Raw genomic sequence first — 14,143 nt, 5'->3', positions numbered from 1 at the left:
TTATAAAACAAGTGTGATACACGATTTTTTCTACTTTGCCTTCATTTTTTCAATAAAATTTATAAAATTGAAAAATCTTGCTTTTTTATTCATGTCATGCTGTACAGTTGGTTGCAATCAAAACGGAAAATCGAATTTTCCTTAGATTGAAACAATGTTGTCAATTTGTCATCTGTCACATTCAAATGTTTTTTTCTGCAATGCCGCACTTAAATGCCGAAAGCATCAAATGCAAATCAAGATAATCAATTAATTGAGTACTTACGTAAAAATCTAATGAGTAGTGAGTACTACAGATTAACTGCCAGTTCTAACTTAACCTTTTAGAATTAAGCCATGTTCATTTTCTTTTATAACCAAGTGTACCTACTGACAATTTAACTTAATATCATAACAATTAAAAAAATGTTGAATTTTTGGCTGTTGAAATGGAAATCGAAGGTAGATGCACTTCAGCGGAGCTGTAAAGGTGTCAGAGACCACTAAGAACTACTTGCTAAACTGTGTACCTACCTCCTGATAGACACCAAACAAACTACTTTAGTTTTTAGAACAGATAAATTGTTGCCGCTAAATACTGGAGTTTTTAAAAATACAAGACCATAAAAAGTGGTCGAGAACAGCGATAAACAAACTATTACAATTTTGAGGTTATATTAGTTTGTTAATTCATTGTGGTACGGGTTGAGTTACCAACCTTTGTTAATACAAAGTTGCGTATCATAATAAGCGTCTTTATGAAACGCAACAGGAATGCATGAAGTTGTTAGAGGCGCAAAGTAGAAAAAATACCTTGTGATTAAGAACGTACTTTATCGAAGAGCGTATATTGATGGCAACATGAGAGGTAAGCTTAAATGCATCATAGAAAGAGTATAAGATATATTAGTTTTGGAAAAAAATCTTAAAGCTCAATAATGGATTTTACCAACTTGCTGGGACACCCTGTATAAGAATCGACCAGCGTGATTTTTATTCAAGGGCTAGTTTTTACTATTGTCAGTGATCACGTCTTATTTAAAACTTTATAATGTAGTTAACATTTCCTATACTTTCTTTCTGTTTAATCATTTGTTTTGAAATACATTTCTGAAAAGTAAATAAAAACATGAAGGCATAGGTAAGATATACGCCGGTTATTGAATGACCCATTGAGCCAAAGCCCTCGCAGAGTCAAAGTGGGGGAGAGCTTTGACCTAGTTTTACATCTCTGTGCTACGCAGCCAAAATAAACAAACACCCTTGCTTTTTTCTTAAGTTCAAGTGACTAGAGATATAATAATTAAATAAAACAACAAATTCGGAAAAGTATTTGATTTTGATTAATTAATTGTTAATTTTGTGTTTGAGGTTGACGCTCTAAGTTCCTGTATTCCTATCCTATCCGCACCCGTGTCCTTTTTCCGTCTCTCTCCGCTACAGACTAATCCTGTGGCTATTATTAGATCGAGGACATGCTATTTTTAGCTCGATTATATAGGTTAGCTGGGGGGTGTGGCGCTTGCGCTCTACACTATGACGTCATAGATATTCCAGATCTGGATCGCCTCTCCTGGCGTACCGCTGGAATTGTTCATCCATTCAGATAAAAGGAAATATTGTCCAATTTAGTTACATCAAATTTTAATGGAAATTTATAATTGGATAAGGAAAAATTTCCAGCCACCCACCCGTTCTTGAAATCAAATCACTCGTAGTTCCAGACGCTATTATTGTAGCAAATCAAATAATGTTGGAAATTGCGTCCCTCGTTTTGTCAGAATATGACGGCGTTGCTAATTTACGTCGTTAACAAAATTTTGCACGAATTTACAAAAGCAACGAGACGAATACGTGGGCGGAATCGCTGACCTACAGCACTTGAAACGTGGGTGAAAGTTTAGAGGCGGAAAACCCATTGCTTCTATAACACCCACGCACCAGCTGGAGCGTTTCGTCACAGGAAAACTGACGCCACACGTGACTAACAAGTCTTCCCAAACATTAAACAAAATAATTGTTGCAAAATGGTGGATGCGCCGGGAAATTACCAAAAAATGGTGGAGGCGCCGGGTTAATAATTTAAAAAATTAAAATAATTTACTTACTTTTAATCGTCGACTTTGGAGTGGTGGTAGCTCTGCAGAGTGGCCAAATAATAAATTTTGGGGTGAAGTAAATTCACATTAGTTAACTAGCCAATTGTTTAAATAATTTTGTTGAGCGCATGGGTCGAGTGTTGCTTCCATTGAGGCTGCAAGCTAACTCTGAAACGTGTGCCGCGGTACTGAAGTAAGATGAATCTGTAACAGGCACGGTTGATGGCAGTGAATGGATCCACGCTGCGATTGGTCGGTTTTCCTCTGACGTCATTACATTGATTGTCAAATTTCACGTGTAGTTCAGACTGCAGGGTCATAATACTTGCAGGAATATTAGAATGGGACTAATGTTTCAGCAATTCTCGGATTGATAACCTTCTTTTAGAAGAAAATTATACACCGGACAATAGCATCAATTTCAAGACGAAAGTCTATTCTGGACACAATGCCAATTATGGACTGAAATGGCAGGTTTCTTACAATTAGGGGGATTTTTATGAGAAGTTTCTCTTACTAATGCCAGCCAGAGTTTAGATTTTCTATTTCTGTATCTTTGGACCGACTTGTATTATTCTTATATAAACTTCGTTGTTTTGTGTTTTGTTTTTTTTTTAGGAAAATGGTGGATGCGCTATTTATACAGAAATCTGAAAATAACCAAATTAATAGTTTTGAGAGCACTGACATTTTGTGCCTGTGTTGAAAATGGTGGAGGCGCTGTGCGAAAATGCATTCACTCAAATCTGTAAATACAAATCAATTATTTGTATTTTTCAATCTGTTTCTAATACATTGTAACGTTGACAATGTTCGTCCATTCAAAGTAACAAGTAGGTGTAGATGTTGTGGGTGTAGCATTTTGTGGCATTAGTGCCACATTTCGAAAATACGTCACAATTCAATTGAACTCAACTTCCTGCTTGAACAAATTTGATTAGATTGTAACATGAAAAATAGTTCAAATTAATATGAAAAGGTCAAGCGGTGCTAGAAAAAAGAATTATAATTGGGATATCTATTTCATATCAGTCGTAGAAATAGAATACGTTACCTAATCTACTTTGACCTTTTCCTAACAAACCTTTATTGCATAGTTTCAGGACAGTGCGATAAACATTTAATTAATTACGAGTTCTAGTTATTGAAGTGATTTTTGTTGTAAAAACATGTATGTTACTATGGATTATTATTATTATTATCAATAAGAAATGATGAATAAAACAGTATTAACGAAATCGAGTCAAAGTGAATCAATTGTTGCAATTGTTGGATTGCAACTAATTAAGCTTTTTATATTTTATAATCGAGTTTGATTAATTATAAACAAATTGGTACATTGATGCGAGAAGCAGTATATTGAACTGCAGGTCATAGACCTGGTTTGCACCCCTATATTGACCTATTTACCCCCCACTTTGACACACTTTGCAACAAGTATTGACGCAACCCTCCCCACCCTCCAATTGCTATGACGTCATTGCATCTCTTCACCCTGCTTCATTTAAAGCCCCAATGTTTGTTTATTGTTATCTTTATTTTCCAAACAGTGACCAATAGCTTTTTAAGTTTTCACTCATTGAGAAGCAACCTGCGAAAATGGTGGCTTTTTCAGACTGGATTTTTTAATTTTTGAAATACCGTTTCCTGATTAATTTGAGTGGATTTAGGGAGAGAAAAACAGCAAGGATTAGTGTCCTGATAAAGGCGAGTTAATTGCAGGAACAGCAATTCTGATATTTTAGAATGAAATTGTCCCACATTTGGAATGACGTCAGTCTGATGTCATTGATGTGGTGGGGCACAGGGAAAAGTGGGTCAAACAGGGTGCGATGCCCTGGATAGCAGGTTCGAGGACGCTGCACAGGATTCATTCTGGCTTTTGGGCGAATAGCTATCCTAGCGAGAAACGCGCTTCTCTTTCAAAGCCTCTCTCTCGCCTCAGCTCACCATTTTATGAATCAAATATCGGTTTTATGAATACATTTTCAATTATTACATATATACGACCTTATCTAAGCAGGGGTTTTGATGAATAGAACAACAAGAAAGGGTAACAATGTACACATGTTTAGGATTTAAGTGTAAACTGAGCTTTTGTAATCAAAGTTTCCAATTTCAGTTTATAAATGTTTTTGGTGATGATTTTGGAATTTGAAAAAACTTTGGATTTCTTTTAGTTGATGCATGAGCCAATGGTGTCAATCTAATGCTGCCATTAACCTGTTGGCATGACAACCACTATGACGTCATAGCCCAGTCACGGCTCTAAGGTTATATAGGTCAGCTATTTTGAGCTATCTGCACACTTTAAATATACCTGAAAATACTCAATGAACTCACATTTAATCAACCATACATTATTAAAAAATATTAGACTTAATTCTGTTAAGAAAAGTCAAATTAAACAACTAAAATTTTACTTCTGAAAAATTCGACATCTTCAAGCTTCTCTTAATAGTTGTTATGACAAAAATAAAATACTATTTTTTTTCTTTCTTTCATTTCACAAAATTGTTTTACATAAATCACTTATAAGTAATATAGAACTGCTTGTTGATTAGGAACATTTACTTTTCTTTTTTCTAGTCACATTTTAGTTCACATTCTGAATATTGTGAAAATTTTACGTAATCATGTTTTACACAATTTATTCAAATGAGAAATCCTATAAGATGTAATAAAACTGTATAGAACTGTGTAGAAAACTGTGATAATGCTCTTGAGAATGTTATTGTCAGTATTATACAGTAGGTCCCCGGATTGAGTTTACAAAAGAATTTTGGAATTGATTTTGGAATCATTTTTATCTGCTTTTTAAGTTCTATCACATTGGCGGTTTTATTTACTTGACAACTATATCTCACTTTGACAATAATTTTTTTAATTAAACAATGATAGCTTGTGAAGTGACATTGTTGTCAAAAAAATAAAACCGCCAGAGAAAAATTATAGTCCAAAATGAAAGGAAAAATCAACTTTTTTTCTACTGGGTTAGAATAATGAAGTTGTAATTACAGGTTTGCTCGTTTTAGGTAAAGCAAAAAATGTGTTTTCTTTGTAATTTTGGCGTAAAAAGTACTTCTCTCCTCTTTCTTCTCTCTGTTCTCTTTTTTCTTCTTCAAAAATTGTGTTTTTCCGTAGTTTTGTTTGAAAATAAAATTTACTTCACAAACGAATGAACAATTTTTTATACTCTCTATTTAAGACTTTTTTTTTCTTGTAAACTCAATCCGGGGACATACTGTATATGGAGGCCTTAAAAGCCAATCTATTTTTCCGAAAATGATTTATTTGGTTTAAATGACACTGTATTGTTAAATTTTTCATTTGGTAATGCACGTAAGGCATTACTTTAAAGTATAGCCAATTCTCTTTCAATAAAGATTTTGTTTTTCACCTTAGCAAGCTTTTTATATACTACAAAAAATTTAAAATGCTAAACTATCTCATTTTTAACATGATTTGATTTATATTAATTGGCTTCAGAACCCTCTATGTAACAGTAACAAAATTATGTTCAATTATCTAATGCTCTAATTTATTACGAGAAATTTACTTCAAAATTTTTAAAACTTGTAACAAATTGCATTTTGTTTATACCTGCGGTCATTCAACTGTTGTAAACAAAGAATAGTTCCGGCGTTTGCCGTTTCAGGAACGCATAAGCGGCTCTGAAAGCTGAAAGCTCGGTGATAATATCACAAACTGTTTCAGGAGTTTTCAGACCTCTACGAGGCCCTCTGTTAGAGAAAAGTGGTTTTAATCTATTATTACATTGAATTAAATTTATCCCTAGAATAGCAGACAATGTAAATACTAAAACGATATAAAAATATTCCAAGACTTTTGTTGAATTTTACGAATTAAAGATAAATTTATCTAAATTGTAATGGAAATATTAAAAAAATAAATGAATCGCAGATTTAATTAATTTGGTGTTTTATTTCTTGGTTCTATTAATTATATTTTTTTTGAATAATTTATTAATATAGGTACTAATAATAGTTATTTTCATTACAAGTACATACCTACATACAGTATTTGCAAACGAGTCGTTAGGTCGTAGCTGTTTTTAAAGCTCATTATTTTCGAGAACTTTTTTCTTTGATATTAATTATAAAAATAAGAGGTGTGAATGTGTTTTTGGAAGGTTTAACAGAAAAATATTGTTGGTAACACGTTTCTGCGGACTCATTTGCTATTCCAGATCCGGAAACAGCAACTATTAACTATTCGTTTGCAAAAACTGTTCTAGGTACTTGCAACAAAAGAAACTATTTTAAGTATTTTAAATGATTTAAATCAGTTCGTAAAGTTACTATTTTTGGGAACGTACAGAAATTTTTTTTTTGTTTTTAGTTAAAAAAAACGGTGTAGTTGTTTTAAACTACAATATGCTTTCAGTTTCGTTAATGTGATTGACGTTTTGGTACAACAAAAATAAAACTTCTATTTTTATTTTATTTCAAGTAAAAATTTAGGCTAACTATTTTTTGTATAAGTTCTATTAGGACATCTAAGTCAGTTTAATGCGTAAAAAATACATATAGTCTCTAATTTCTCCTTTAAATCTATTTATAAACTGAAAACAAACTGTATTCGCAATCGCTTAGAAACGTTGATCGAACAAGTTGTTTATCAAATAAGGATAAATATAGAAAATATAAATTGTATGCTCTAAAAGTTATTATCAAATAATATGTTTTTGCTAATATTTTTATTTACGAAGTGATCTGTCATCACTAAATACCTTGTATTATTCTACTTTTTCTCCAATAACATTCGAGAATAACTCGCTTTCTGCAGAAAGAGGTATCAGATCACCCCAAGTCTATTTTGGTGGCGAGGTAGTGGAACCTACCTAAATGGTCGACGAAGGGGGGCGTCGGGAATTTGGTGGGGACTTGACGATCTCGGCCAGAGTCCTTCAGGAAAATATCCAACAGTCACCACAGGGATCTCTTGTTGGCTGCTCACTGTTCCATCGTTTAACAAAGGTACGTTGATGATTATATAACTCGAAAGTGCGAAAAGTTGAGTGAAAGTGAACAAGTGAAATAAAAAAATACACTTTTAATCGCATATATTTTTTCTATTTCCAAATAAAAATACTAAATAAAGAAGAGTGCAGGTTATTTTGGGAGTAATTGGAGAAATGTGGAAGTTGTGGATGCCAAATTAGGCGCCCGGTCTGCGGCACAGTTATTTTCAAACCGAGCTATAAATAGATTGGCTTGAATTATGCGCACTTACGAGATCCCGTATAGAATTTTAATTTTTAAATTATTTTTTCAGTAATAACTAAAGAAAAATATTTCATTTTTTAGAACAACAAAACAACCCTTCACCATGGCGGACGATGAGGTTAGGTAAGTAGAACTGCAATTTCAAAAATGTATCCTATTTTGTAATTTATTACGTTACTTATTTTATTTATTTATTTTTTCATGTACTTTTTGGAATACTACAGTATGTCGATCGGATCTGCTGTTTTTAAAATAGCAGGTAAATATCATGCATGTCTACAGTGTGACACTAAAATTAATCTACTCAGTTTGACAAAGAGTAGAAATTTTCGCTTATAGTTAAAGTAAATACAGAAACAAATACACAATTCTACCTACAAGTAGCTTACAGTTTAGAGTGTTACTTTTTAAAGTTTTCTAAGAATACACTACTACGAACCAATGAACACTTGTAAACCACAATTAATTTTTGTAGAAGTAGTAGAGTAAGTAGCAGAGCTACGTGTAGGCTTTTAGTTTTTTTTTCTCCTATCTAGTTTAGTTGTAAAATAGTAGAAATTTGGAATGTCGTGGATTATGAGTAAGTTAGTTGCTTGTTGATTGTTGTGACTAACCACACATAAGTCTTAAAAACACATTATTTGTCCCTAATTTAGCACATTTCTGTGATTAATTTTCTTTAAATGCACTGAATCTAATATTCACAAAACATCGAGTTTAATGTTAAATTGTGAAACACCATTTTTGTCACTAAGCCATCAGTTTTTGCAATTTATTGCACTGCCCTTAATCTTCCAAATACGTCATATAAAGTTTGTCACTTAATTTTATGTGACGTCGGTTTCAATTCTTTTGCCTAATATTTTTGTTTCTTTTACAGAGAAAGAAACTGGAGGAGGCATGTAGAGAAAAACTTCAAAAAGGGAAAATTGAGTGTACAAAATAGCATAGACTATGCTATTCTGTATACTTCGGGTAGGTATGCTAATGTATTTTGGTAAAAACAGGAAAAGAAGAGGAAACAGGCGGAAATCGAGCGCAAAAGGGCCGAAGTCAGGGCTCGTATGGAAGAGGCCTCTAAAGCCAAGAAGGCCAAGAAAGGTTTTATGACCCCTGAGAGAAAGAAGAAACTTAGGGTACGTAATAGTTAATGTGTGAAACCAGAATTGTCAATTGTTGTTTACAGTTGCTGTTGAGAAAGAAAGCCGCTGAGGAATTGAAGAAGGAACAAGAACGCAAAGCCGCCGAAAGAAGACGCATTATTGAGGAGCGTTGTGGTAAACCCAAGATCATCGACGATGCTAATGAAGGTATGAGTTATTTGTGTTTGGTGTATTTTGGGCGTTCTCATCAGACAAAGTATTTTTGACGTCTGTGGTTGAATCTTCGCCAACGTAATCTGTATTTTATTTAGATGAGTTGCAAAGTATCTGCAAACAATATTACAACAAAATCCAAGATTTGGAGGGAAGCAAGTATGATTTGGAACGTATCGTTAGAATGAAAGATATTGAGGTTAGAGTAATTGCATACAGATGGTATTGTAACTCTATATGCATGTTTTAAACTGCAATTCGTAGGATTTTGCTTTTTGCCGGGACAAACGAATGCAGTTGGCTCTGTTTTTGAACGTATTTATACAGTGTACGTCATTTTTTTTCTACGCTATACTTGTCTCTTGTACGCCTTTATACTTAAGTAATAACACTTACATATACACCCATGAGAGGAAAGTGGATCCAGTCATTTTGGCTCGACGTTCCTTTTTTAACAACAGTTTAGTAGACACACATTATATATTCTAGGAAGCCTTAAGGGTATTTGCCAACAATATCATAAACGTATAGGAGAACTTGAAGTTCAGAAATATGATCTTGAAAAGGAGGTGGAATTCAGAGATTTTCAGGTAGAATGGGCACTTAGGAGGGCATGTACGCACATGCATAGAGAAAGTTCACTCACACACTGTAGAGCTTATGCACAGTTAATAGTTTTCGGATACGAGACGAAACAACTAGACATGAATTTTTGCAATTTTGTAAATACACAATATGTACCTACACATTTTTATATGTCGAAACCTTTGAGCTTCGCTTTTCCTTTCTACGTTCCTAGACCAAGAAATGTTATACTCTGTGCTCCACAAACCTGGTCCTTTGTTGTGATAACTGTGTTATTTCTTCTAGCTGAACTTCAAACTATTTGTCAAAGCTATCACCAAAGAATTGCGCAACTTGAAGGGGATAAATATGACTTGGAAATAATCGAAAAGCAAAAAGCCCGTGAGGTACAACTATACACGATACACAGGCCTTGCGATTTTTTAGTTATAAGAATGGCATTATGAGCGATACCAACTTAAAAAATCGTTTGGATTTTTTAGGTTGGTTGCTATTGCAATGTAAATATGTTGCCGAGCTATGTATTTAGGACTACAGTTGCTGTTCTCCTATGTTGACTTGGAGAATAAAATCCCAACCAACCAATCCTATCTACACAAGCACACACCTTGTTCCCTCGTGCATCATTCCGAATTTTCTGAATCATGCACATGGGCTCTCAGCGGTTGTGTATTTTTGCTGACTGCTGGTTCCCTTTCCGATTCTAGGCCAGCTGAAGAAGATTTGTAAAGAGTATTATGATCGAATGTACATTTGCGAGGAACAGAAGTGGGATTTGGAACGCGAAGTCCGAAAAAGAGATTGGGAGGTACCGACCACACTGTTTTACGCTTCACATCATTACATACAACGATATTTATTTCATCCTTTGTTTTGATCAATTTTAAACACTAGTCAGTGTTCAAAATTTGTCAAAATGTGTCAGTCCTGTGGTATTTCAATTGACCATAATTTACCTCCGTCAGAATACATGAAGTGTTAAGCCGTATGATCCTCTCCTGCGTAACACCACCGTTTTAACTAACTCTACTAATATCGAGTAAACCCAGGGCTGCTCTCATTCTACAAAATTCATACATTTGTATATACTCAGATTTAATTTAATCCGTTGCAAATATGTTTTCAACAAATTTGTAACAACTGCTGGTCCTGAAACAACCAACGCTTTTTCCTCCTCCTTAGAGGCTCATTCAAAACGCTTTTTAACATAACAAAGCTTCCAACCTGGCAACTTCGTCTCCTCAAACGGCATGGCTCTTCATGCTTTGTTTTAAACCGTGTTTATTACGTTCCAAATCGCCAGTTTCATGACAGGAAGGAATCGGAACCTACGGGAAGTGCCATGCTCACTCCTTTTTTCCAATCCTTCAGGCGTTTCAGGATCGGTTTAACTTGTAAATAATATTATTAGGTTTTGGTCAGGACAACACGGCTGTGCTGTTCTGAACATTTAGTAGCTAGCTTTCGGAAACCCTGAGTATGACCAGATTTCACTATAGTCGACTATCCCTCCGGACTCATCATCGTAACTTCAATTTTTCAATGTTTTGTAGTGTTTTTATTACAGATTTTGCAACGAAGTTACGTTCCCCTACCTCACCCTTATTTTCTCTGAGAAATAATTTTGTATTTTGAGATTTCTCATGGCTGTATATTGTGTATATTTTTGTAGTAGATGATTTTGTTAATTACAGGCGGTATCCCCACATTTTTACCCCACCTGTTTGTCTAGTCGTCTTGGTATCTTGCCTAGCTTTTCACTCGTGCCTAATTTTCCTTTAGTCACTAACAGTATATGTCGATTTTTGCAACATTTCGTTTTCTCGTTTGATCTTCAGCGAGTGATTTTGTTTAATTGCACCGCATTACTAATTTTTGTCAGTGCCAATGTTGTTCCATCTGTTTCACAAAATATCAGTCACTGTATAATAAATCATCTGACAGAACAACATTGACTATCATATCATTTATCAGCACAATATTCAAAAATTTTCATGTCTAGATCTCCGACCTCAACAGTCAAGTCAACGACCTTAGGGGCAAATTGTAAGTGTAGTACACATATTCTCTACTTTTAATAAAAAATGCCGTTACTAGCGTCAAACCAACCTTGAAGAAGGTTTCCAAATATGAGAACAAATTCGCCAAATTACAGAAGAAGGCCGCTGAATTCAACTTCAGGAACCAACTCAAAGTTGTGAAGAAGAAGGAGTTCACTCTTGAAGAAGAAGACAAAGAGGTGAGAAAAATATTTTAAAATTTTCCACAAATATCAATTTAAATAGGTTCTTGTTTTTGCAAAATTATCTAGACACAAAAAATAAGTGGTCATGATTGCATTATCTGATCCTGACCACTTTCTGTATTAAAAACGTATTCGAATATAAATTTATTTTCGCAGCCCAAGAAATCTGAAAAGGCCGAATGGCAGAAGAAGTAAATTAACGAGCCGTCATCATTTTTACCATGATCTAACGATATTTTAAACACAAATTATTAATAAAGTATACACAATTACACAACTTTGCAATTATTTTCTTTTCTCGCCTTTTTTACAATTTCTTCTTTTTTTAATATTCTAAATTTTTTATTGCACTAATTTTTCGTGCATTGATTTTTGAAAGCTTTTTCCTTCTGGAAAATGAATAAAAGGTGAGCTATTGGCTTTGCTAATTTTCGTTGCCTACGCATCTAAATTTGTCGCTAAATTGCTCTTGTTTGTTGTTCAATTCTCAATTTCTGTGAAAACTTGTTTGAAATGTTTAAAATTGTCGCTAAACTGCTTTAAATAACTTTTCAGAACGCTTCAAAAGCTGAACATGCGCCTAAGGTAAACACCTACCTAATTACACAGCACTCCTGTAGTATTGCAATTACCTTTCGAATTTCTGTTTTTCTTGCAGCATTTTTGCTCTTTACACATATTTACCCTATAGGTGTGGTAAACTACGTTTTTCGATGTTTTTTATTTTTTATTAGATGTTATAGCACTCCTAGCATATATTGCTGCATACTTCGCAATATTTGCTCTTTTTTCACACAATTTACTATTTATACAATTTTCATTTATTTTTTAAAATTGCAGAAAAAACCAGATTGGTCCAAGAAGGGAGAGGAAAAGAAGGTACAAGAAGTCGAAGCATGAATCCCTTAACTCCTTTCAACCTTTTATGGGATTTTTATTACCAAAATATATTTTCTCTAACCACCAACACTATGTTTGTGTCTTAAGGATGTAACTGTCCTATTGTCAAAATATGTATTTGTAAACCTAAGTTATTAAAAAACTTTCGTCTTAAATGTGTTGTCTTGTTCCTTGTTCTACTTTTGTCTACAACATCCTTGTCTTTTTGTTTTGAATTTTTGTGTCTAATACAGAAAACTATTCCATAATAAAAAACTATAAAAAAACACAATTTTAAAAACACATTATTTAATGTATTACATTGTATCTACATCTCCAATTTATGTCTTGTTATGATTTATTCGTTTCAAGTTGACGTTGAATGTATAAAAAACCTTATTTGTGTTTATGTCATTTTAATAAAACAAATACTTACCGTAAACGATAAAAAATCTAAGGAAAATGGGGAAGAAGGTGAAGCTCCTAGCGCCGAAGCCGCACCTGCAGAGGGACAACCGCCAGAAGCAGGCGGTGCTGCTCCTGAAGGAGCACCTCCTTCTGAAGGTGCTCCGCCAACAGAGGGCGCCCCGGCTCCTGAAGGAGCCCCACCGGTTGAAGGCGCTTCTCCCGCTGAAGGTGCTCCTCCTGCAGAAAGTGCTCCACCAGCTGAAGGCGCGCCACCTACAGAAGATGCCCCACCTGCTGAAGGTGCCCCACCTGCTGAAGGTGCACCACCTACAGAAGGCGCTCCACCCGCAGAAGGTGAAGCCCCTCAACCTGAAGAACCAACAGGCGGTGAGTATCTAAGGTGACACCGGTCACCTTACAACAATGATGTTGCTGCTCATTTCAGGATTCGAGACTTTTAAACAACTTGTAATACACGAAAATTACGATATAATTGCTTTACCTGAAACAGTCCTAGCCCCCACTGAAAACAAAGAAGTAGTTTCTATCCCCAATTATTCTTTAGTAGAGAATCGTAAGGGTAGTGGCGATGGCGTGGTTTTGTACATAAAAAATTCACTTAAATATAAAGTTGTTGATTTGACGAGTGATAACCCGGAAGAGCCTCAGTTGAGTTTAGATCAACTCTTGGATAAACTGAAACAGAGTGGTAAGTGCTTCATGATCACGTCATCATCAAGCACTCCACGATCGTCTCCCATGCGAAACTCTGTCAATTCCAGTTAATTATTCATATTTTATATGTAGCTGCAGCAGCCCCAACGGCGGAAGGTGAAGCACCAGCGGCTCCTGCTGGAGAAGCTCCTGCTGAAGGAGCTCCTGCGGAAGCGCCCCCTGCAGCCGAACCAGCGGAAACACCAGCAGTGCCAGCAGAAACACCAGCTGAAGCACCACCGGCTGAAGTACCACCAGCTGAAGCTTCGTCTGCTGAAACTGCACCTGTTGCTGAAGCCGCTCCTGCAGAAACTGCATCTGAGCCTCCCGCTGAAACTGTAACTGAGGTGCCGCCAGTTGAAACACCAGCAACTCCCATTATAGAAGGTACAAATCGATAATTTTGCTTATCAGTATCGAATAAACTGTTATCAGTTATCACATTTATATTATATTTTTTTACAGCTGCCGCTTGAAAACGAAGCTGTATCAATGCTATCGCCATTGTTCCATTTTGTTTTATTTTATTGTAGTTTTGCAGAAATAAAATATTTTTAAGACTTTATCAATTTTTTTTTTGGCGGAAGTATCCGAAAATCACTCCCATCCCATGGTCATAAACCCATTGTTGCGCTTGGTCCTACCCATCAACTACCAAGTCACGTGATG

General features: G+C 35.0%; 1 protein-coding gene across 14 annotated transcripts; it reads left to right on the top strand.

Moving 5' to 3' along the window:
- The first annotated feature begins 6,964 nt into the window (after positions 1-6,964).
- LOC123005734 (troponin I) lies at positions 6,965-14,039 on the top strand. 14 transcript variants are annotated; one of them, XM_044399646.1, is made up of 13 exons: positions 6,980-7,078; positions 7,409-7,445; positions 8,208-8,225; positions 8,335-8,463; positions 8,514-8,637; positions 9,936-10,036; positions 11,231-11,274; positions 11,326-11,467; positions 12,314-12,352; positions 12,811-13,147; positions 13,206-13,469; positions 13,568-13,861; positions 13,940-14,039. In XM_044399646.1, exons 2-13 carry the CDS (start codon positions 7,431-7,433, stop codon positions 13,948-13,950), a joined length of 1,518 nt encoding a protein of 505 aa, XP_044255581.1. In that variant the 5' UTR covers positions 6,980-7,078; positions 7,409-7,430; the 3' UTR covers positions 13,951-14,039. The 14 variants fall into 14 exon arrangements, with proteins under 14 accessions (XP_044255585.1, XP_044255587.1, XP_044255584.1 ...); XM_044399648.1 differs by lacking the exon at positions 9,936-10,036 and adding an exon at positions 9,514-9,614; XM_044399645.1 differs by lacking the exon at positions 9,936-10,036 and adding an exon at positions 9,133-9,233.
- The last annotated feature ends 104 nt before the right edge of the window (positions 14,040-14,143 follow it).

This window comes from Tribolium madens, unplaced genomic scaffold, assembly GCF_015345945.1.
Source record: "Tribolium madens isolate multiple individuals breed KSU strain unplaced genomic scaffold, Tmad_KSU_1.1 Scaffold_20;HRSCAF=117;Tcas5.2_LG4, whole genome shotgun sequence".
Lineage (NCBI taxonomy): Eukaryota > Metazoa > Arthropoda > Insecta > Coleoptera > Tenebrionidae > Tribolium > Tribolium madens.
Note: the sequence above shows the minus strand (reverse complement) of the source record. Positions and strands in the feature narration are given on the sequence as shown.